Here is a 25510-nt window from a genome sequence, read left to right on the forward strand (position 1 = left end):
TTGGGATCCTCAAATCCAGGCCTTGAGGGCCGGTGTCCTGCAGGTTTTAGATGTGTCCCTGATCCAACACACCTGAATCAAATGGCTGAATTACCTCCTCAGTATGCAGTCAAGTTCTCCAGAGTCCTGCTAATGACTTCTATATTTGACTCAGGTGTGTTGAAGCAGAGACACAGCTAAAACCTGCAGGACACCGGACCTCGAGGCCTGGATTTGAGGATCCCTGATTTAGATGATACATGTGATATAAATCTTAAAGCCTGCATTACACCCAATCATCACTGCAAAGGACCTTGGTTTAGGTAATGTGGCTTTTTTGGAGCGGGAGGGGTTGTCAGAACATTCAGCCCAACTGTTTCTTTATTTCACCCATTTGTCTACAGTGAACTTTAAAACCCCACATTAATCTGAGGTTAGACATATTTGCTGGTATACTGAAGGCTCTTCAAAAATGTCACAGCTACCTAAACTGATTTATGCATCCATTTAGTTGTACAAAGGAAATGGATTGTTAAACTTCACATTTGATTTAACCCCTTAACTGGCAGCAAATAAAATCACCTGAAACAACTACATAACACCCTCTGGTTATTATTGGCTCTGAACAACCCATTTCATAGCCTATTAATCGGCTGCGTCTGGTCCGCGGGCCGAATGAAGTGCATTTATATGGCAGGCTAGACCCGCCCATTTTGACTGACACCTCATTCGGACAATCATGTTAAGAAATGGGTTTCCCAGAGCCAATAATACTCAGAGGGCGTCACGTAGCTTTGTCAGGTGATTTGGTGCAGCCAGTTACATGATTGGCCGAATGACGTGTCAATAAAAATGGGAGGGTCTAGCCTGCCATATAAAAGGGACTACAAACGGCCCGTCACCGGGCCCTTGCCAGTTAAGGGGCTACAATTTACAAAAATAAAAGCTCAGATGTAAATATTTACTTGAACCATAGTCGTGGTCTTTAGCAATAATAGTCCTCCAGGCTTTCTGAAGGTTTTTCAAAGAATTTCTTTGGACATTGGAAGCTTTTCACTCATTTTCAGTCCAGTCCATGCACCTCTCAAGGGATGAACGGTCTTATATCTTCAGATAACAGACAACTTAGGAGAAATTGTATTTTTAGGAATTTTGTTCCTACCCTGTTGCAAAAACATATAATTTGTTTCCTTCTCTTTAGTTAAATCTTTAAAAAAATGTGAAACACTGTTTGGCAGGCATAAAATGGTATTTTTGCACCAACAAGATGATTCCCAAAGAGCTATCAACCAAAAACTTATCTGTGTGCAGTGTGGCCTTAGAAAAATCTGAAGTTGGACAAGCAGAGGACAAAAGAAGAAATGTCAGGTCTAAAAAACTAGCCAGAGCAGATAAACAGTATTTGAATGTCTTGTCCTGAAGAAATAGGAAAATAAACAAACAAAACAGCAAAGATCTGACCTGTGAGATGCATCGGGCCTTTGAGTTGATCCATCGAATGTTTGTGAAGCCACATTAGAAATGTTTTCAGTGGAAGGGTGGCTGTCAAGAAGCCATTCTGAAGGAAGTGAAACTAAGAGAAAAGGCTGAGGTTTGGCAAATTACACAAGAACTGGACTGAAAATCGGTGGGAACAGTCCTTATGGAGTGATGAACCCAAATTTGAAATCTTTGGTTCAAATCATCATCAGTAGGAGGTCAGGAAAGAAGTACAACAGTGCATGTCTGCAGCCATATGTAAAACATGGTGATGGCTCTGTTATGTTTTGGCGCTGCGTTTCAGCCAGTGGTGTTGGGGATCTTGTCAAAACTTATAGAATTGTGAGTGCTGAAAAATACCATCAGATTTTGAGCCATCATGCAATACCATGTGGACAGTATCTGATTAGCAACAGCTTCATTTTTCAGCATGATAATAATTCCAAACACACTGCCAATACAGTAAAAGCATACCTGGATAGAAGAATGCACAATGGGACACTATCAATCATGAACTGGCCTCCCCAGAGCCCGGGCCTCAATATTACTGAAGTAGCGTGGGATCATCTTAACAGAGAATGCAACAAAAAGCAGCCATCATCCAAAGAAGAGTTTTGAATGTGCTGAAGCCTGAAGAACTATTCCTGAAGACTACTTAAAGAAATTATAAGAAAGCTTGCACAACAGAGTCCAGGTTGTGTTGAGCAAATAAAGGTGGTCATACTTTCAAGTTAATTTCATAAACTCTGGGTTTGCCTTCTCTACTGTATTTCCTTGTTTCCATATTTCAATAATTTGCTAAATCTGTTTCCCATTTTCCTCAAAAAGCATAAAGAAATGAACGATGTCTTGCACAGTGCTGTATGTCAGTAGTTTTAAACTGACAAATCATCACCATCATTATGCTTTTTACTGTTTTGAGTTGTTTTTAATAGTAATAATTAGGGTGAAAAACTTCTCATTAACAGTGAATGCTTCAGTTATTAAATCCAAAATCCACCCTATCCAAAGTCAACAGTTTCTCCTTCACAATTGGCAGCTCCTTAGTTTTCCCCTCCCCTCAGGTTAAGAGTCTGGGTGTCATCCTTGGCAGCACTTTATCTTTTCACTCTCATATCAATAATATTACCCGGACTGCATACTTCCATCTACGAAACATTAATCGTCCCGCTCTTGTTACCTCCCGTATTGATTACTGTAATTCTCTTCTATTTGGCTTTCCCCTCAAATCCCTCAAGAAGCTTCAAATGCTTCAAAATTCAGCCGCTCGCATCACCACATCGCCCCAGTCTTACATCAACCCCACTGGCTCCCAGTTAAATTTAGAATTAATATCAAACTCCTCCTGTACACATTCAAGGCCATCCACAGCTTAGCCCCTCCTTATCTATCCAATCTTCTTCACATCACCTCCTCGTCCCGCTTCCTCTGTTCTTCCCCTGCCTGCCTCAGCACCATGTGGAAGCGAGCTTTCTCCCGCTCTGCTCCCCAACTATGGAACTCTCTCCCACCAGACATCGGTAATACTGACATCTGACTCAAAACTTACCTGTTTAAGATAGTATACTCACTTTAGTTCCTTTGGCCATTTAATTTCTTATTCTGTGCTTTTATGCTTCCTCTGGAATTTGTTTTGTTCTTACCTGTCGTTGGTTTTTTTAAAAGGCACTTAAAAATCAAATTTATTATTATTACTAATCAAACTGGCACTACTGCAAATAATAATAATAATAATAACAATGATGATAATAAAACGTAGCGTTAAAAGACTTTAAAACCTGTCTGTTGTTTTTAATCGATGTGCTCTGGGATTGTTATTGTAGCCTAGCAAAGCATCCCTCTATCGTTACTTGGCTAGTTTAGTCTGAAAACATGGCGAGCCTTGCGTAGGGGTCGAGTGTGGTTACTTGATACATTTTTCAACCGTTTTTATTTTCTTCCTTGTTATCCATACTGTGAGCCATGTTCACAAACACAGGCCTGAGAGCAGTCCTTAAGTTACCAGCTGCTGTTTTGCGGGAAAGCTCGGCAGCTCTGTGCTCTGCAGCATCTGTCAAGCTGTGGACGAACAGGCCGAGTTTGCTGTCCGGACCAAAAGCGAGAAGTGGTAAGTGTGGGGAACACAAAACCAGGGGGTGCTACTCTGCTTTGAAGGTAAATATCAGTCCAGAAAAATGCGTTTCTGAGAGCAGTTCGTATTTTCCTTGGGTTCTTGGACGGTTGCCTACACGAACAGCAGGCGACGCTGTTGGCACAGATGCGCACCAGACCGCAGGCTGCATGTTCATTTAAATAAGCGGAAAACCCGCATACCTCACGTCTCAAATTCTTTTCCACCATAATATTAAGTACAGTAGTTGGAGGCTTTGCACGGCTTCCATGTGCATCTGTCATAGTGCTCTCTCCACAACAACACTATGACAATTTCATGTTACATTTCTGGAAGCTGCTCTGCCGCTGCTATCTGTCACTGACAGTCATAAAAAGATAAGTGTAGCATAGGATTGTTAGTATTCAGTCAGTTGTACAACACCCCTAAACCCTCCCGGAAAAGAAAATGTATGGTAACCAGTTTGTCACTCATTTGCAGAGGTGGCAAAAGTACTGACATTCTGTACTTAAGTAGAAGTACAAGTGCTTGTGTTAAAAACACTTTGGTAAAAGTCGAAGTGCTGGTTCAACTTCTTTACTTAAGTAAAAGTAAAAAAGTACAGGCTCTGAAATGTACTCAAAGAAAGTAAAAGTAGTTCTTTGGAGGACGTTTCCACCTGCTATTTTCCTGTAAAGCTAACTGAACCTCATTATATATTATTGTAATAATATAAAATAATATTACATGAGAACACAAACGTTATTCCAATCTAAATTTTAATCCTAATGAATGCACTCAGCTTGAATCAGTTATGTAGGACACAAACTGTGAAAGGGAATTTAAACACAGCTGTATTCTGTGTCCTCCATAGTAGAGGGTGACTGTGCCTCCACCTAAACACAAACATAAGGATACTCAGGGGTTACAGTGGGATTCAGAAGGTGGAGGAACCTTAAGATCAGCTGTAGTGGCTCTGCATGGGGAGAAGAATCACAACTTTCCATTGTGAGCTGCAGTAAATGATGTTGGTGTGCAGGCTGTGATCAGCTGACCTGCTGCTGCTGCTGCTGCTCTGAGGTTTACTGCTCTGTGTGGATGAACTGAATTCACAGAGATGTAACCCAGTATTTCACAGCTGAGCTGATCTCCATCCCCTACACTGACAGCATACAGGCTGTAGAAATGTTGGATTCAGTGAATGAATCTCAGCATCAGCAGCTTTGATTCAAACTCATCTCTGCTGCACTGATGTAACCTGTAACTCTGACCATGAACACAGCCTCTGTGCACCAACACAGAGCTTTACTGTAAATACAGTAAAGCAAACTGAGCCATTTATTGCACGATAAACTGCAGTATTTTCATGCAATCTTTGAATAACACAAAGTCAGCATACTTCAGTTTGTTTTGCAGTCCTTACCTTTAATTCTAACCTCTTCTTCCTCTTTCTCCATCTCTGAGTGAACTTCTCTCTCTCTTTGCTCTCCCTGAAATACAGCAGCAATTCTTTTAGCTAGCAGACACACTGTGTGACAAACTGCACAAACTTTGTGTGTTTGCTGATATTTGTTGAGCATTTAGAAACGTTGCATTAACCTGCCACGTTACTCCCTTTATGCTCGCTCCTCTTCGGTAGCGCTAGCTAAGCTGTTTATGTCCCGCGAGCACAACCTGCGGACTCGGTCCGGCCCGCTGTAACCCGTGATTATAGTGCTATAAATGATACATTAATTATATGGGTTTGCATATTTAATCCCTGATACGCCAGTACGATTGTCTCTTATGTGTTATTATTCAGATCGTTTGATGTTTGACGGTGCGGTGACCAGAAACGCAAACCTCTCTCTGATGTGTTAAAAAGTAACGAGTCTGTTTTGAAAATGTAAGAAGTAGAAAGTACAGATACTCATGTAAAAATGTAGGGAGTAAAAGTAAAAAGTAGTCAGAAAAATAAATATTCAAGTGAAGTACAGATACCTGAAAAATCTACTTAAGTACAGTAACCAAGTATTTGTACAGGGTGGGCCATTTATATGGATACCCCTTAATAAAATGGGAATGGTTGGTGATATTAACTTCCTGTTTGTGGCACATTAGTATGTGGGAGGGAAAACTTTTCAAGATGGGTGGTGACCGTGGTGGCCATTTTGAAGTTGGCCATTGTGGATCCAACTTTTGTTTTTTCAATGGGAAGAGGGTCATGTGACACATCAAACTTATTGGGAATTTCACAAGAAAAACAATGGTGTGCTTGTTTTAACGTAACTTTATTCTTTCATGAGTTATTTACAAGTTTCTGACCACTTAAAAAAGGTGTTCAAAGCGCTGCCCATTGTGTTGGATTGTCAGTGCAACCCTCTTCTCCCACTCTTCACACACTGATAGCAACACCGCAGGAGAAATGCTAGCACAGGCTTCCAGTATCCGTAGTTTCAGGTGCTGCGCATCTCGTATCTTCACAATTGCCTTCAGATGACCCCAAAGATAAAAGTCTAGGAGGGTCTGATCACGAGACCCACAGCCCTGTAGCATGTAGCATGGCCCACGACAACCAATCCACTTTGCAGGAAACTGTTCATCTAGGAATGCTCAGACCTGACACCCATAATGTGGTGGTGCACCATCTTGCTGGAAAAACTCAGGGAACTTGCCAGCTTCAGTGCATAAAGAGGGAAACACATAATCATGTAGCAATTTCGCATATCCAGTGGCCTTGAGGTTTCCATTCATGCAGAATGGCCCCCACTATCTTTGTACCCCATATACCACACCATACCATCAATTTTTTTTGTTCCAACAGTCTTGGAGGGATCTATCCAATGTGGGTTAGTGTCAGACCAATAGCGGTGGTTTTGTTTGTTAACTTCACCATTCACATAAAAGTTTGCCTCATCACTGAACAAAATCTTCTGTGTAAACTGAGAGTCCTATTCCAATTTTTGTTTTGCCCATTCTGCAAATTCAGTGCGCCGATCTGGGTCATCCTCATTGAGATGCTGCAGCATCTCAATGAGGATGCCATTTGTGAGTAGCTAATATCCGCCGAAGGGATGTTCGACTGATGCCACTCTCCAGTGACATGCGGCGAGTGCTACGCTGTGGGCTCTTGCTGAATGAAGCTAGGACAGCCACTGATGTTTCTTCATTAGTGGCAGTTTTCATGCGTCCACATTTTGGCAAATCCAACACTGAACCAGTTTCGCGAAACTTGGCAAGCAGTTTGCTAACTGTAGCATGGGAGATGGGTGGTCTCGTAGGGTGTCTTGCATTGAAATCTGCTGCAATGACCCGGTTACTGCGTTCACCAAACATTAACACAATTTCTATCCGCTCCTCACGTGTTAACCTCTGCGACATGTCAATGGCTGTGAATAAAGAGAAACTTGTAAATAACTCATGAAAGAAATAACTCATGAAAGAAGTTACGTTAAAACCAAGCACACCATTGTTTTTCTTGTGAAATTCCCAATAAGTTTGATGTGTCACATGACCGTCTTCCCATTGAAAAAACAAAAGTTGGATCCACAATGGCCAACTTCAAAATGGCCATCATGGTCACCACCCATCTTGAACAGTTTTCCCCCTCCCACATACTAATGTGCCACAATCAGGAAGTTAATATCACCAACCATTCCCATTTTATTAAGGTGTATTCATATAAATGGCCCCCCCTGTACTTCGTCACTTCCCACCTCTGCTCATTTGCAGTCCAGTCCTGGTACTCCCCTCAAGAGATGAACAGTGTTGTGTCTACAGACAACAAAGAACCTGATTTGAATTGTATTTAGACAGCCTAGCAGACTTTCACAATAATGCATAATTTGTTCCACTTTCTTTAGTTGAATCTATATAAAAAAAATGCCAGATGCTGGATTTTTGTATTTTCAGAGTTTCAAATGTGTATAACTAGTTGTGCCTGATTTGGGTTGGGAAATAACACTGCCCACAAAACCGAGCAGTGTAAACACAGGACAATTTTACAATCTGAATAAATATGAAAGTACTGCTTCCAGTGTCACAGATCTGCTCATCTTCACTTCCAAGAAGTTCCTGTGCACACAGCAGTCTAAAAATATTAAAATGTGCAAGGATCTCCTGATGTGCACGAATCAGGTTACATCTGCATGCGGAGCCTTGAGTCTCTTTTCATACTTTTTGCGGCGTCTCGGCTCCCACACAGATCAATAAATGCGTGCTGTGTGGAAAACTAGGACATCTGGGGTTTATTTGGGTTGATTCGTGTGTAATTTCTAAGTAGACAGGATTGCTTGTCAAGCCTCAGATAGAGGGACTGTGAAGAGATTCTCACAACTTTTTTCACACCCTCCGTGTGCAAAATTGATGTCTGCTAATCAGAAGGTTCTTGCACACAATATGCGAAATAAACAAAAAGAATATCAGAAATATTTTTAAACCTTCCATGCTTCCCTAATAAGAAACAGTGTTATGGGGTGACATGAAACCTCTAAAAGAGGTCTGGGTAACAGTGTGATGATTTCGCAACTTGAAACTTTTCTCCTCTAAATGTTTGTGTGGTGCCCACCCCACCCCCAGCATTTCTTTGTCTGCTAAATCTGATGCAATATATTGCTTTGCTATCATAATATCTAGAGCATCTACAGAAGCTCTGCTTTCATTTTCCCCCTCAAGTCTACTACACTATGACAGCTTTTTTTTTTTTTTTTCTTTTCTCACTGTTGCAACCTGTGCACTGAGTCACAGGTCTGCCAGCCCTTCATTGGCTGGCTCAAATAAGAATCGTTTGGCTTGCAGACCACACTCCACTGCACCATTACAAACGTAGCGATGAAATACTTTTAACCCAGTGTTTGTGCATTGCACACCGCTGTCTGACAGAAATGAAATCATTAGCAACATGTCAAGGAAAATGTATGCTGCCTTTAAATATTTGACTTTTGTTTCTGCTCTACACGATAACAGTCAAATAAGGTAAAACACTCATAATAAAGTATTCTCATCAGCAAAGCACGCTGCCATGTGAAAACATCTCAGTGATCTTTGATGATGAGCTTCCATCAGTGGATGGCAGTCTTGGTGGATTTTTGAAGGAGGGATAAACTATCAGTGTACTGAGGAAGTGACATAATTTGTTGTTTTGATGATATTGAAAACCGGCCTTATCACAAACTGATATGTGTGAAATTGCATTTTAGATCATGTGACAACCATTTTTTTTTTTTTTTTTGGAGAGATTATCTTAGTTATACTCTATAAGTCATTCGATCAGTCACGCAGATTTAACCTCATGAGACATGTTATCATCCTGGTGTTTTAGCCGAAAAGAAATGCTTTTCAAGAGCCTTTTTACTTTTTATCATTTTGTTTTTCTTTTGAGAACTCTTTAGGTACCAGCTGTCTGATCTCTTCTAAGCAATGAGTCTCTTGTTACCTCTGCCAAGGGAGTCATGTTTTTGGTAGCGTATCATTCATGCACGTCATTCTGTCTGTAAACAAGAGCTCAAAAACTTTTGAATGAATTCTGATCAAACTTTGTAGGGGTGTAGAGTGGAGTCATGTTAACAATCCATTAAAATTTGGCTTACATCACCAAGGTTTTCAGGTGGATCTCTGACCTTTAGTTCAAGGTCAAATAAGGTCTGTTCTCACTTTTACATTTCACATCTGCCTTAAACCTTCGCCTCTGTCTGTTTTACGGTGCATGTGACACGTTCTGTCTTCAGGACTTTGCTGCGTGTTTCCTGGTGTGTGATGCAGTGATGCACTGTCAGCTCACCTGTGCAGGCCTCCCTCTGCATCTTCTCCCACATCCGCCCCACCAATCCACTCTTTTCCTCACACATCGCAGGCGGGGAAAAGAGACACATGGGTTTAACTCTGACGTCGGCGAGCATGTCCTCTGCGTCCCACCTGTTCTGAAAATCCCTGTTTTCAAAGTCCAGTTTGAGGGCTATATGTAATTATATCAGTGGCTCCATAGTGTAGTGTTTACACATTCTCCTGACAAGGGAACAATCCCCAATTCGATCATGAAGGGTACCTGATCTAAAAATCTGCCAAACCAAACATATGGTATGGCTACCTGCTGTGGTAAACCTTTGCGAATAAAGGAGAAGCTGAAAGTAGCGTTTTTAATCTGCTTAACATGAATGTGCACAATCATTCATTTTGCATATGTTTTTTTTCAGTTACTGGAAGCTTTGCTGTTCCACAACCAGTGAGACAGTATGCCCGGGCTCCAAAGATAAAGAAGACAGGTATTTTATGAGGGACTATCATCACCAGAGTGTGTGTGTGTGTGTGTGCGCATGCTTTTGGACATTATTAAATGAGTATTTGGTTTCCTCCAGGACCTGAGAGCCAGCTCAGTGATCTTCCTCCAACAATGCTGAAGATGGATTATGCAGCTGTTCCTCTTGCTCAAACGTAAACATATAAATGTTCCATACCATTAAAAAAAAAGTCAAAATTCCTACTAACATTTACTTCATAAAAGTGCGTCCACATATTTATTGCTCATCTACTGTTCTAACACTATTTTATTTTCTACTAACAGAACTGATGATATTGTCAGACGGCTTCTTTCTTTGGAGCTGGCCAGTCATGTAAGTTTGTCTCTTCATGTACGTTGATTATGCTTTTGTGGGAAAGTAGAGGCATAAACAACTAGTTCAGCACTAGTAACTAATAGTAATAATGCTGTTCTTGTCCTCAGACTGAAAAGCTACAGCTGAAAAAGGAACAGCTGATTGCAAAGGTCCAGAGGGATGAGAATGACCGCAGCTCAGAGGAAGTCAAGGGTGAGGTGCAATTCTTTATAAAGCTGCACATACAAACGAAGCAGACGTAGATTATATGATAAAATTCTCCCTCTGTTCTTTCTCCCTCAGTGGCTATATTGACTGCTAGAATCCGAAATTATCAGGAACATTTACAGAAACATCACAAGGTGAGTTAATAAAGTGCACATTGATTAGCAAATTTGGTATGTTGGCAGGTTTTATAAAGATGACGTAACACGTTTAGAGCAGTTGACTAATATCACAGGGACTTTCATGTTTGAAGACGTCTCTCCACATTTCCTCTCTGTCTTTGTGAGGTTTGCATGTGCTACAGGATATCCTGTATACTCCCCCACATTAAATAAAAACATGCGTAGCTTGGCCAAGGTCGGAAGTTTCCATGTTAGATCACACCCTAAGCATTTTTATTAAAATTAACTATTTTTGGTGTTGCATTAGGAAGTAAGTGTAAACAGGTGAGATAGTAACTGTGCCTCAGTAGGTGTCCTGATTTCCAGCTCATTTGGGCCTGTTTGAATTCACAATCAATATTATGTGTTATTTGATGCCAGGATAAAGCTAACAAGAGGCGGATGCTCATGGCCATTGACCAAAGGAAAAAGCTTTTGAAACACCTTCGGTTAATTCGCTATGATGCCTTTGAGAAAGTGTGTGAGCAGCTGGGCATCGCCTACACCTTTCCCCCAGAGTACTACAGGAGGGCCACTCGCCGCTGGCTGGCCAAGAAAGAATTCTGCATTAAGGTAGCAAACAAATGGGCCTGTTATTCTCTTTACATCTACATTATCTCTGTACATTAATGTGTTCTCATATCTGTTGGTCAGATCCTTAAACTTTCCATTACACACAAGTGTTATGGAAGTGTACTACATGAAGTGTCTAAGGCATTACTCAAGCTTTCTGTAAACTCATCTGACATGTTGAAGGTGTTATTTTATACCCCCCACTAACACTTGGTCGTGTGTGTGTGTGTGTGTGTGTGTGTGTGTGTGTGTGTGTGTGTGTGTGTGTGTGTGTGTGTGTGTGTGTGTGTATATGTGTCACCTCAGGTCTTCAAAGCAGTGCAGAAACAAAAAGCGGAGCAGAGGCTGAAGATGAAGAATTTAGGCTCCACAGAATCAAAGGCAGCCGAGACAAATGCAGCTGAGATCCAATGAGACAAAATACTGTTTATTGCAAATAAACAATATCTTTACATCTTCAGATGTAGTAATTATTATGTAGATAGATAAATGTTTTTTTTATTTGCCATGCTGCCATCACGCAATAGTGCTTTCTCTTTGTGTTCATTTTGACACCAGAACTGCCTGTAAATGTCAAAGTTTAATGGGAATAAAATATCTTAATAAATGTTACACTGAAAGAAGTGTGATTGAGCTAAAACATGACTACCAGTTATATGAATTTAAGATTTCATTTTAGAAAAACCAGGAAGCCAGACAGTGTCATCAAGTGCAGGACTAATATGACCAGAAAATGAGAGCAAGCGATAAGCGTGCTAATTAGAGTTAAACCTAACACAAAATAGCCACACTGCAAATTATTCATCATATCTGAAAAAGATAAGTCTATTTTAAACCACATGGTAGAGAACTGGTGCTGAACTGCTATCAGTAGGGTGACACTGTCCTCTATGACGGCTTCATATCACAACTGGTGTTTTTCCATTGGTGGTCAGTGGCATTTATGCAAGTTATGGCATATTAGACAAGCACTTGGAAGACACTCGCTGGAACAGTACTGTTTGGGCAGTGTGCAGGCTTTGTGGAAGTCATGGGATTTTCTTATTCCAGGTTTCTGTGCTGTAATTAAAAGCTTGTTAGCAATGCAATGTAATTCATCTTTTTGAGTGCGGTTAATGTATAGATTTAGTTCAAGTTAGAGAGAAAATGCTAAAAACATAAAGTATGTTAAATTTAACAGGTATTGGTAAAACTGGTCAAATAAAGCTGTACAGGTGGGGTTCACTAAAGGATCTGATTTAAATGTGATGCTGCGCAACATCGCAACAAAATGAAGCTCATTTTAATTCTCAGATGTGGTATAACAAGGGCATCAAATATTAAAAGCAATTTATCATTGGCTTTATCTAATCTGAAGACACAGCTTTGCAGCTTCATGTAGTTTTGTGTTGGTTCAAATCCTGAGTAAACCCATCCTTTCTTTTACCTACTACATCAGTGACAGTGACAGTAGATTAAAACCTCAAGACAAGACACGTTGCATTTGTGGGTGTCATATGAAAGTGTGGTCTTAACAATTCTAACTGCATGAGTTCCCTGAAGTGTGCTGATCTGTTTTGAGATCAGACAACTCCCAATCAGATACATGTGCCATTGACCTAGCTATCTGAGGCTGTACCCTTTATCAGCCTCAAATAAAAGCAGCAGTTCCTGTTAATGGACTGATTTTTTTTTTTTTTTTTTTTTTTTTTTGCCATCGAATCACCACAGATCTTTTATCATCCCCAGAAAGAGCAGGTTGTTGGCGCACCAGCATTTCGCAGCTCAAGCTCGTCACAGTTTCCTGTGTGGTGTGCAACTTTTCATTTTGAGCAGGAGGAGCTCATACTCACAGACTCTTCTGGTAAGTGACACGGTTTTTTTTTTTTTCCTTTCACAGCAAATTAACTTAAAAGTTAACTATTATTTAGTTAAACTCAGATTTCTCATAAGCTGTATTTGCAATTCATGCACTTTTTGTAGTTTAAAGTTTTGCTTTCAGCTATGGCTGCATCGATACAAAATAACATGGCCTTTCATTTGTTCTTTGGGTTAAAAATAAATAATTTATTTATGTCACCACGTACGTGAGTATAACATTCATACAATACTGTGATAACAGCCCATGCTACACTAACATACTGCTGTACAAGTATCTACAGGTTATATTCAGAAGCATAAATACATTTTAAAGGGAAATTCCAAAAGTATTTTGCAAATCAAAACTTTTTACATCGAATGAGAGCGTAAACTGTTGCATGCTGTTTTAAGAAGGGCTTTCTGTATAATTCTGATTAAGAACTATATAAAAGTTAATTAGTGTGTAACTCTCTAATGCTCTCTGTGTTATTAACTAGGTAGCTAAAGCTAAACAAGCAAGCAAGCAAATGTCAAACCCAGTGGTCACAAATCAACCAGGTGCTGGCGGCTATGGGACAAATGTCCAAACAGGAGAGTGGAGCACAGGCTTGTGTTCCTGCTGCAGTGACTGTTTGGTCTGTAAGTGCAATTCACACAATTAGTCCATACACGTCTTTTGCTATTTTCTTTTTCAGAAAGACATCGTTTTCTTTGTCAGAAATTCACAACAGAATGCGCTTGTCTTTGTTTAGGTGCTGTTGGTTGTTTCTGTCCAATTGCACTGAGCTGCTACACCGCAAATAAGTATGGAGAAAACTGCTGTTTGGGTTGCGTGCCTGGTGGCTTAACAGCCATGAGGACTCATATGAGATTAACCTATGGTATTCAGGTATGTTACCCATGCAGATCAACAGAGTTATAGACTCCAAACTTCAGTATGCCCTACCTTGTGCCATTAGTTGTGCTTTAAGTCTGTATGTAACAAGTATAACAGCTTCATTATGGCTTTTATGAAAGAGAGATTTTGCAAACACTGAAAATTTTGTGTTCCCCACAATTGAGAAATCTGAAACACTTCTCTCTTCTTCTTTTTTTTGCAATTTCTGCAACCTTTTAACCACAGGGAACAATATGCAACGACGCCTTAATGACCTTCTTCTGTGGGCTTTGTGAAGTGTGCAGGATGGCAAGAGAAATCCGCATCAGGAATGGAGAAATTTCACCCTAAAAAGAGTTTTTCATGATGTCCATCTGGAAGTAATTTGTTTATTCTGTAAGCTTTCATCCAGACACAGCAGCTAATAAAATATTATTTTTAATGTATAAAATCCCCCCTTTTTAACTTTATCCTCTTCACTACTGCTGTTGTAACCTGTTTCAATTCAAATAATCTGTTGATTTTGCTCCTTGGCTCACGCTGATGTTTTAGCACTCCTGTATTGATCAAGTTGATTGAATAATAAACTCAGCAGTAATTTTGTCAAGACGTTTTTGTGGCTGCTTGGGTCTTGGAAGTAGATTTCTAACTCGTGTTGTGTCACGGCCCCTAGACAGGACGTAATAAGTGTGCAGTACTGTAAATAAACAAAAATTTTATGGCTCGCCTTATTTCATTTACTTCTCAATGTAAGAAATTGGTATCAAAAGCCCTGTTGGTTTTTGATCATTTGTGCTAAAGGTTGTGAGCAGCTGGATAAAAGGATAATCTAATTATAATTTAGGTTAATTATACTGGTTTGAAAGGCTTACACTAGCCTGGAAAGTCCTGGTTTAAATTAAATTATTATATAATCTGTATGATTATATAGTGAAAAATTATCTATCTATTCAATGAGCTCCTTTTTATTTACAACGCGGTTTTAACCCGCCCCTTTCTAGTGCGTCAGTACCCCATAGCGCCTTGATTGGCTATTACCGTCGTGGCCTGGCAACCAGAAGCGGCTTTACCAAATAGACAGACCCCTGCCAGCTAAACCATTTGAGCTAGCTGCATTTCCTAGCTATCTACAATTTATTTATTTATTTTTTTCCTGGAGAAATTCAGCTTCCGTCATGTCTTCAAGGACTCTTCCACTGCTTTTTATTAATCTCGGCGGGGAAATGCTGTACATCCTAGATCAACGTCTCCGAGCTCAGAACATACCTGCTGACAAAGCTAAGAAAGGTAGCTAATTACGCAGCTTTACAGCTAACAACACAAATGTTACGCTGTTCCAGCATAATGTTGATGGTGTACATGCATCTCTTTCGTTTACTGTTTCGTGTATTGGTAAGTGTTGATGAATCACAAAGTCAAAAAGAATTTTCGCACGAGAGTGTAATTAGAAGGTCTGAGGAAATTTTAGTGCAATACCCATGGTGATCCATTTTGTATCATTAGATAAAAGCTACATCATTTGTACCGTAAACGCATTTAAAAGAGAGCACGACTTCTATAAAATACAATTATGATGGTAAGCATTAATCCAAATTTAGCCACGTGTTTAGCCATCTGGTTTTTAAAATATCCTTTAATTTATGTATCTCCCTTTGAATTCATAAAGTTTCCACAATACCTGGCTGGATAGAGGCGGACAGAAAGAGAGGTATTATTACAAGATGCAATAATGCGCTGATGCATTAGTAGCTCTTTTGCTCTGCTTTGGCTTAGCCTGAACTCATGCCATGCATAGACAATAGTATTTGATGAATGAACAACAGATGAGACTTAATAAACACATGAGCTCACAGACAACGTCCTGTAATTGTGGCAGGGTCACTTAAACACAGGCACCCTAGCTACAAGATTTATTGGTTCTAAGTAGCTTTCTTGTATATATGTCGATATTCTGATACTCAAATTTCCAAGCTTCCCGGCTGGCTTTTGTCCTATTTGTTTCCAGGGATGTGCTGGTCATATGACTTCAGTTTATGAACCAAAGTGACCTTTTTTAAGCCATATACTTAGAACTTCCTGTGAGTTAGCCATACAGTAATATTAGTTTTCCTAAATTTGAGTGCTCTAAATTTTATGTACTTTTTAACTGAACTTTTATGGGTAAGTATAGCTGCTTTAATTAATATAAAAAGAAGAATCTGGTGATTAGTAATTGTAATCAGTTGCAACAGAGATGCAAATCCCATTTAAAAAAAATATATATATATATATTTCCAGTCTGCAGGATTTCTAATAAATAGGTTTGGCAAACTGTGCTGCTGCTTTGTTAGGGTCTTTGGGTTTCAGCTCTGGATAAAATTCGGGCAATGTAGAATAGAGAGTGCTCATGTGCCTGCTTCTGAGCCTACAGTATGGGAAGTGCATTTGTCTAAAATCAATTAACATTTTGTGTCCTTTTGTTTTTAACTCTTTGCCTGAATAGTTATGAATGATATCATCACCACTATGTTCAACAAAAAGTTCCTGGAAGAGCTTTTCAAGCCGCAGGAGCTTTATTCCAAGAAGGCCCTGCGGACTGTATTTGACAGGTTGGCCCACGCGTCCATAATGAGACTCAATCAAGCTAGTATGGATAAAGTAAGTCATGTATCTGCATTAGATTAATCCACATGTCAGTAAATACAACATCTAATCAGTGTATAATTAATGTACAAGTTTTGTTGTCTTCCAGCAACAAAACATTCATACTGTGTCTCCCTCTGCTGTTTATTAGCCAGCAACAGCAAGCATTTATTTTTGATGGCTGAGACAATATGGTGATGAATGTGTACCTCTTCATAGCTCTATGACTTGATGACCATGGCTTTCAAGTATCAGGTGCTTCTCTGTCCACGACCTAAAGACCTCCTCCTTGTCTCCTTCAACCACATGGATGCAATCAAAGACTTCGTGAAAGATACTCCCAGCATTCTCAGCCAGGTTGATGAGACTTATCGACAGCTTATAGAGGTACTACATGGGGGGGCTGTGCTGTCTTCACATATGTTAAAAGCAGATACATGCAAAGAGGCTCCCAGCTAGGGTAACTAAACAAAGAAAAATGATGAAGACAGTGAAACCTCAAAGGAAGAAAAATAAATTTTTGAGTTTAGTCAGGGTTAACACTCATATATTGTAGCTGGTGATACACTGGGAGTCAATACTTTTACTTCAGGCAGGATTTAAGGAAATGCAGTATAGTAAGGTGGCTGAGAGAGAAAACTCACATCTGTGTTAGAAGTGTGGAAGTCTTATGACCAAGCAAACTATGAAGGCTCACTTAAGACAAAGAAGGCCATCTAAACCAATACATACAAGATATTACATCAACAATAGACACTGGTAGGAGCCTTTTATGTGCCAGCCCCTTAAAAAGTTATTTTTCTGATTAGCATACAGTAGCTAATACTTAGGTATGTGGTGACTTGTTTAAAAAAAAAAAAAAAAAATCAGTGGTGGATTGCTTGAATGCCAAATTCCACTAATGTGTAACACAAATGAAGTAAAAACCAAATTTACAATTAATATTTATTATACCTGCATTCTTTTTTTTTTTCAAGTTTATTTCTTTCAGGGACCATGTACTAAAAACTTTAATCACATAAAAGGAAAAGATGCTTTGTACCAGATTTAGCTATCAGCCAGTTTCCATCTGCAGTCCCTGGGCAGATAAAAAAAATTTCATAACTAATATAAAATCAATCAGCAGAGCACAAATACGCATGCTCATATTATCCATATACCGTACCAGGCAAAAGATAGGACACACTCACAGTGAGTGTGTCCAATCTTTTGACTATTACTGTGTGTACACATACCCACATACAAAGAAACTTTATAGATCATATATTTTAACAAATTATCTACTGTCTGTCTAGTTATGTCTCCCATGTCACATAATTAGACAGACACTACCTGCACTCAACTGCACTCCTGTCCCAGTTACATAAACTGGGACTCGAGTGCATCTTTCCGTTTATTTTTATTTTTATTTCCTTTTCCATCTTGCAACTGCCAGTACCACTAGCATAAATAATTTTTTTCACCAGTTTAATTTTTTTTTTAATTTAATTTTATTTTAGATGTACACACCTTTGTCCAGTGGTGAATTCCAGCTAATTAGACAAACACTTCTAATCTTCTTTCAAGACATGCATATAAGGGTGAGTTATCATTTGTAACATTTAACCACGAAGATGGTGTAACTGAACTTTTCCTGCTCATTCAATTTACGTTTACTTTCTGCATGTGTCTGTGTCTTCTTCTGTGCCAGGTGTCTATTTTCCTCAAGGACAAAGTGCAGAATTCAAATGGCCGCTTTGTACTTCCCACCAGTGGTCCTGTGCCCCATGGCACACAAGTCCCTGGCTTGATAAGGTACCACAGTAAACAGCTCTTATTCCTCGCATGCAACCACTCTTACGTTTAAAGAATAATGATGAAGACTAAATAAGTGGGTTTGATATTAGACTTTTGCTCTGGTCCTTGCAGTGAACTTTCATGTCTGCCCCTTTGTCTTTCATATTGTCTCTTTGCTATCTTACTCAGACACTGTAATCTGATTTTAAGTAAGCCTACCTGTAGCTAATTGCATTACAGAGGTTTTGTTCAAGAAGTGTTTGACTTCTAATTTTAGATACCTTGTATGTTGAGCTTGAATCAACTTTCTTAAGGATTTTCCCAGTGAAATATTTTAAGCAGGAAACAAAGACTCATATGCAACACATGCATAGCCTTTTATTTAAAAGCAGTGTGTTTATCATATACGTTCATGTCCGTAAGTGCACGTGGGGCCAGGACACCCTATGTCGCAGGTCTGTGATCGATTTTTGGAATCGTATCATCATCTGCAGCTATATCTTCTGGACACTCGGGTGAAGAGAGGGGTTGAGCTGTCAACTGATCACCACCTGGAGTTCAGGTGCTGGGGGAGGATGCTGGACAGACCTGGTGCACCTCAATGTATAGTGAAAGTGCGCTGGGAATGCCTGACAGAGGCCCCAGTCCATAAGATCTTCGACTCCCACTTCTGGCAGAACTTCGACAACATTCCGAGGGAAGCTGATGACGTTGAGTCCGAATGGACCATGTCCCCCACCTCCATTGTCGAGGGTGCCACACAGAGCTGCAGCTGTAGCGTAGTTAGTCCCTGTCATGGCAGTAATCCCTGAATCAGATGTTGGAGACAGGAGGTGAAGGGAGCCATCAAACTGAAGAATGAGTCCTATCAAGCTTGGTTAGCCTTTAGGACATCAGAGGCAGCTGATGGGTATCGGCAGGCCGAGCGGAACACAGCCCGGGCGGTGGCTGAAGCAAGGCTGAGGATGTAGTCAGGGGGTGGAAGGAATAGTTTGAGGACCTCATTAATTCCACTGACACGTCTTCTGTAGAGGAAGCAAAGTCTGGGGACGAGGGGGACAACTCGCTGGGGCGTGAGGTTAGTGAGGTAGTTAAACTGAGGAACTACCTTGGTGGCAGGCCCCCTGGGGAGGATGAGATTCACCCTGATTTCCTGAAGGCTCTGAATGTTGTAGGGTAGTCTTAGCTGACACACCTCTGCAGCATTGTATGGAGATCTTCGGTGATGCGTCTGGATTGGCAGACTGGGGTAGTGGTTTCCATCTTCAAGAAGGGTGATGGGAGGGTGTGCTTCAACTATAGGGGGATCACACTCCTCAGCCTCCCCAGGAAGGTCTATGCCAGGAAAGGAGAGTTTGTCTGTTAGTTGAACCTCAGATTCAGGAGGTATCCTGTGGGGGTTGCTGCAGGAGTATCGGGTGTCTGGCCCGTTGTTGCGGGCCATTCAGTCCCTGTACAACTGCAGTGAGAGTTCTGAGTGAGAGGTCCGTTGTGGTGAAGAGAGAGCTGAGCGTAACAGCGAAGCTGTCAGTTTACTGGTCAGTCTACTTCCCTACCCTCACCTATGATCACAAGCTTTGGGTAGTGACCAAAAGAACAAGATACAAGCAGCGGAAATGAGCTTTCTCCGAAGGATGGCTGGCCTCTCCCTTAGAGATAAGGTGAACAGTGGAGTCATTTGAGAGGGACTCGGAGTAGAGCTGCTACTCCTCCACATCAAGAGATTATATCTCTCGGCTGGCCTGGGAATACCTCGGTGTTCCCGTGGATAAACTGGGAGACGGCGGTCTGGGTTACTCTGCTTAAGCTGCTGCCCCCACGACCTGGCCCCAGATAAGCGGAAGAAGGTGGATGGATGTTTGTCACATGTACTAAATGATTTGACTGTATTTTTCTGTTTTGTATCGGTTTTGTTTTGTTTTGGTTTTTTTAGGATATTTAGCTGTACAGGTGAGGAGATCACTAGGCTGAAGTTCAATAATGGAGGGAACTACGCCGCTGCGCTCCGCGAAGGATCCTATGACATTTTTGGAGATAGAGTCACAAAATTGGGCACAAACATGTAAGATGCTGGGATCTTCTCTTATATAAACATGCCTTTGTGTTTTTATGCAGTTTGAATTTTTAGTGACAGTTATCCACAATGACAGATATCTGAAAGCACAAAAGAAAAGAAAAAGAGAGAAAGTGGTGCCTGATATTGTAGACATGGTGTACCTGATTTCCAAAAGATGTGACCTGGAAAATGACAGTTTTCTTGTTTGTTTTTTTTAATTATTTTGGACAAGTTAACATTTAATGTCCCTCTAAAAATAATAATAACAATAAGGCTCCAAATCACAAGTGTGAGCACCCTGCATGGTCAGTACATAGAAACATCACCTCACTTAGAGCTTGTACGCAGCTGACACACTTAAACTTCTTTTTTGCATGAATTTTTGACCATCATTCCTTCTGTAAGGCTTTTGGATCTGTGAAATTCTTAGGCAGTCTTGCATGCAGTGGTTTGTATGTCTGCCCAAGAGTTTTTTTTTGTTGTTTTTTTTTGATACTGTATAGGTTGAAGGATAGTGAAAGTTATGGGAAAATCTCTCACTGTTTGAGGTAATGTAGTGTACTAAGGATCATTATCTTGTTGAGGATGGCATCTTTTTTTATCTTTAGCTTTTTTTTTTTTTGACCACTGCTTTATTGTTTGTAGAATTTGCTTAAGTGAATTCATACTTGTTTGTATAAGTGGCACTGGCTGCTGCAGAAGCCCAAAGCATAATAAATTCAGCCTATGTCTTATAGCTGGGAAGGTGTTCTTTTCATTAGACTCACCACCCTTTTTCCCTCCAAATTTACCTTTTCTCAATATTTTAGCAGTCCTACAGGCAGTTTTCTCTGAAAGTAGTAGTCTTCCAGACCCCAGCATAACCTCAATTGTAGCTATTAATGGTTGTTTTTCAGTGTGACAGGCAGCTGCTTTGGTTGTTTAGGCTCTTAATTGTTCAATGAGTCACAGCTTTTAAATTTTCACCTGACCTTTGCTGGTCATGCTTGTGAACAAGCCAAAGTCTTTTTAAAAGCTCATTTGGGTCTGATACCAGTGAATGTTACCAAAGAGCACAAATGGCTTCGGGTGCTCAAACGTTCACATTGCATTGTTTCCTTTTTCACCCTAAAATTGTCCAATACATTCTTTTTGTGTACAATGTTGAAAACAATGATCATCAACATTCGCACACCACTGTATTGCACATATTTTCTCTTTCTCTTTTATTTAGGTACAGCATAAGCCGCCCAGTGGAAACTCACATGTCTGGCACATCTAAAAATTCTGCTCAGCACACAAAGGTGAAAAAATGACAATTTCATTAACATGCAAAACAATGATAAACTTAATGCACACAAGTCCACTTTTAAAGGTCATGATTTAACTCTGTGTAGTGTTTAAACTATATAAACTGTGAAAGACTATGGTGAAGCTTCAGCATTAACAGAGTAAATTTAACAGACTGTTGTGCGTCACCAGGTCAGTGCTGCACCAAACCCTCTGGCCAAAGAAGAACTGAACCTGCTGGCCAGGTTAATGGGAGGGTTAGAAGTTCAGAAACCAGGAAACGCAGACACTGGCTTCCGAATTAACCTCTTTGCCACTGATGAAGAAGAAGAGTGAGTGTTAATGTATTCTGATGTGCTATTTAATCAGAGGCTTTTTTTTTTTTTTTTTACTATTCCAAATGAGCAAAAGAAAACTAGCATTTTGACTCTTCATTACAGAGAGGCATTAATATCAAGACCGGATGAGCTTTCTTATGGAGTCATAAACATCCAAGCAACCAAGGTAAAACTAAGTCATCTTAACTTGTAACCACTTTCTGTAGGAAAACTACATGTTTTGTTTTTGTTTTTGTATAATTATCTAATTTTAATAGCACAGTTATTTACAGAAAAACATGGCAATTTGCCATCTAAGGGCAAAAACAGACTATAAATTGGAAATCTCAGACTTGCTGTCCTCTTCAATCCTTGGGCAGTTTTATCGTTGTCGCTGCAGAAACTACACAGCTGATCTCAGATCAGGAAAACTGATTCCCTTCTATGCTGAGTGTGTACCACTTTCCTCCCATTTTACCCTCAGATCCAAAGTACCCCAAATACAATCATCTTGTTTTAACAGGCATGAGCACAGATATCGCGATGGTTCTAGACTTTAGACTCAGTCATATAGCAGGTGACTATTTCAGATCAGCTCAAATGCCCCATTCCCAACTCTTCCAAGCCCCAAAACAAGAGTTAACTTCCTAAAGACTGATTCACAGCTTGTTATCTCAGAAAGAACAAATCTTGGCAAAAACTCAGTCGTACCGCTGATGGGCTATTTTTTTTTCTACCTCTGATAAAAAACTTAGATTATTGCACTGAAGGCCAAATGGTCCTTATCTCAATGTTGTGGCTTTAAGATTGTAAAGTCATTGATTCAAGATGTGAGGCTTTTACAGTCCAACCAGATTTACGGTGATAAGGCACAAATCCCTGTAATGCCCCATCCAACACTGTGATTGGTGGATAACACTGTCTTTCAGGACCAGCAGGCCAATGCAGAGTTGGCAAAGATCATGGGTGAGTTCACAGAGTCAGGAGATCAGTCTCCCACTGCCTGCAGTAAAGGAGATGACCTTCTGGCCATGATGGACGGTTTGTGACATGGTCACAGCGACAGGAACACCCAGGAACTGGGAATCATGCGTCATCAACAGTCTGCACCAGTAAAGACCAGTCTGCTTTTTATACCTGCAAATGTACTGCAGCAGCATGACATGCAGCCAGAAAACCTGCATGCTGGAGCGCATTTAAAAAGCAGATGTGAGAAGGTGTTTTCTTTTAGTTGTCACATGATCAGCTGCATTGATTGATTGATTGATTGCATATTTGCATTTAAAAACACAGAATGTGTGGTGAGGCAGGCTTTAAGCTGTAATAGTAAACTCACAGGAGTTTCAGTTCAGCACGATATTCAGTTGGTTTATATTAGTTTATTGACCGTGTGGTAATAGCAAAGCAAGTGTTTATGCAGTGCAATATATTGCAGTTTTTATTCTGTTGTATATAATAGTCACATTCATTTAATTAAATTTAGTGTTAAGTCATTACAATGACCTAACAGTCGATTTTCAGATTGAGTCCACAATTTTGTTATTCTTTATTTCTCATTATTCCCCTTTTGAATTGTATCTTATCTTTACACCCCGCAGAGAAGAAGTTTGTGAACTTCTTATTTTATTCTAATGAACAAGTGATTAAGTGTTGGGAGAACTGGAGGAAACCCAAGTGCTCTTTTTCATCGTGATTTGAACACTTTAAAGTCTTTATTTTGGTAACTGTACTGTTCTTCTTTAAAACAGTGTAAGACATATTCCACTATCCTGTGATGTTTATGTGTGTTAATGTGAACTATCGAAATGTGCTTATTCATGAGAACATTGTTATAGTATACCTTATTGCAATATAACTTTGTAATATGTAAATATGTTTATTGCATATACTTTATTTTCTGTGTAGGGGAGTCCATATTGCTGCAGTTGTTGAATGTGCAGTGTAGTATTTTTAATTAAAAAAATGAAAACTAATAAACAGATTATTGCATTAAATGCATTATTAGCCTGGGTTCTGATGCAGTAAAGTGTTTATACTGCCCTGAACCTTGATACGGTTTGTTGTAATTTACTATTTCAAGCAGTAGATGGCGTAATCTGACCTTTCTAAACAATTCGCATGGTGTGACACATTGCAGCAATGTGTCTTATTGCAACACTTTTTAGTTGAAATGTTGCAAAAAAAAAAAAGTGACATGTAATCTTTAGACCAAGTTTGGTTGTTTTTTTTTTTTCAAATCATCCTTCTTCATTGTGCAGAACTCACTGAAATGTATTTTAAAAGTCAGGTTTATTATATTTATATATACTTAAACATTTACAAGCAAATCAAAGCATTCAAATCAGCAAGCTTCAGTATAACCATAAAACGTGTTTCATACATTACAGACTTGCAATTAGAGTTACTACAGAAATACTTATCTCCTGTACACATTATGTCTGCAGTCTGCCTACAGTTGAAAGTAAGACTGTGATTGTCTGCACTGCCCCCCCACACACACACACATACACATACACACACACACGAAAATGGAGCATACCATGCAAGCAAAACATGCTGAGACACTTCTCCAAATTGATCTGGGGGAGGAGGATTCTAGTGAGGTCTTCCCAATAATCTTGGCAAAAGAGAGACAAGAAACACTACATACCCTAAGGAGACAGCCTACTTCCAAAACAAACAGAAACCAAGTCTCATACCAGTCATGCTGCAAGAATCTTTATTAGAATCAGCAGTACTTCTGAAGAGACAATCTTTCACCATAAAGCTTTGCAAACTTGCCTAATTATAAACAGAAATCATAATTTCAGCAGCATATCAACAAAATTTGTATGATAATCATATATATCTTGAAAAGGGAATAACTGCACTACTGGTTCAGTTGATGCACGCAGTAACATAAAAAAAAGGGGAGTTTTAAAATAAAGTCCATGCAGCCTTTCCCTAAGCATGCCAACAGCCCTCTTAACATGTTTTTCCCATAGACTCTGTATTCGAGTTATGATTCAGTTTCCTCTTTAAAAACTGTGGGCAGGACACTGTAAAGCCACAGGCTGACATGCGTTTCATGTGGCTGGGGGTATATGCTCCGCTGAGTCAAGGCAGGAAGACTGGTGCAACTCAAATAAGGATCTGATCTTTAGGTTGCCCTCTATGTCTGTCACATCTTCCCACTGGTTTGAAACTGTTACCTGTGGGTGGAATTTAAGGTTAAGGTAAGTCTAAATTGGGATAGGTGGGCTCTCCTAAATGCCACTGTCATTTAAAACTGTGTTTACTGAGTAAATGACTAAGACACATTTGAGTGGGCTTTACTGGCTGGTTGTGTGCTGAATGACATGAAATCCTGCCAAACTGCAGTTCTAGCTTACAGACAACCCTTGTTAAGAAACTTCATGAGGAGATATTTGATCTGGAGAAGGAGGATCACATATTGTAAATATTTTATGTATTTATCAGATGAAAAACTGAATTAATTCAGTGATACACAGTTTCACTGAGTCATATGGTTAACCTAAATTAAGTGCAGTGTGAATGTCATTACAAAGCATCTGCAAGATGAAGCTTTATGGAGGAAATTTTCATAGATCTCTTATGCGATTGCACACAAAACTGTTAACTGAAAAGTAAATTGGGTAAAATTAAAGACCTCTGTTTATTGTAATATTATAAATTATGT

The 25510-nt window shown here is 39.8% G+C and overlaps 2 protein-coding genes across 4 annotated transcripts; both read left to right on the plus strand.

The window, feature by feature from the left end:
* The first annotated feature begins 2913 nt into the window (after positions 1 to 2913).
* On the plus strand, positions 2914 to 12639 carry mrps15 (mitochondrial ribosomal protein S15). Of its 2 annotated transcripts, XM_030750168.1 has the most exons (9): positions 2914 to 2978; positions 3437 to 3565; positions 9718 to 9786; positions 9880 to 9955; positions 10086 to 10134; positions 10245 to 10329; positions 10420 to 10478; positions 10884 to 11075; positions 11382 to 12639. In XM_030750168.1, exons 1-9 carry the CDS (start codon positions 2915 to 2917, stop codon positions 11487 to 11489), a joined length of 831 nt encoding a protein of 276 aa, XP_030606028.1. In that variant the 5' UTR covers position 2914; the 3' UTR covers positions 11490 to 12639. The 2 variants fall into 2 exon arrangements, with proteins under 2 accessions (XP_030606028.1, XP_030606029.1); XM_030750169.1 differs by lacking the exon at positions 2914 to 2978 and having other exon boundaries at positions 3298 to 3565; positions 11382 to 12631.
* Positions 12640 to 14845: 2206 nt separating this feature from the next.
* On the plus strand, positions 14846 to 23785 carry oscp1b (organic solute carrier partner 1b). Of its 2 annotated transcripts, XM_030750847.1 has the most exons (11): positions 14846 to 15078; positions 15458 to 15499; positions 16274 to 16428; positions 16633 to 16800; positions 17913 to 17993; positions 18104 to 18207; positions 20123 to 20251; positions 21459 to 21528; positions 21707 to 21846; positions 21955 to 22018; positions 22761 to 23785. In XM_030750847.1, the coding sequence occupies exons 1-11, from the start codon at positions 14967 to 14969 to the stop codon at positions 22878 to 22880; spliced, it is 1185 nt and encodes a 394-aa protein (XP_030606707.1). In that variant the 5' UTR covers positions 14846 to 14966; the 3' UTR covers positions 22881 to 23785. The 2 variants fall into 2 exon arrangements, with proteins under 2 accessions (XP_030606707.1, XP_030606708.1); XM_030750848.1 differs by lacking the exon at positions 15458 to 15499.
* The last annotated feature ends 1725 nt before the right edge of the window (positions 23786 to 25510 follow it).

The sequence above is a fragment of the Archocentrus centrarchus genome, chromosome 16 (assembly GCF_007364275.1).
Source record: "Archocentrus centrarchus isolate MPI-CPG fArcCen1 chromosome 16, fArcCen1, whole genome shotgun sequence".
In the NCBI taxonomy this organism is placed as follows: Eukaryota; Metazoa; Chordata; class Actinopteri; order Cichliformes; family Cichlidae; genus Archocentrus; species Archocentrus centrarchus.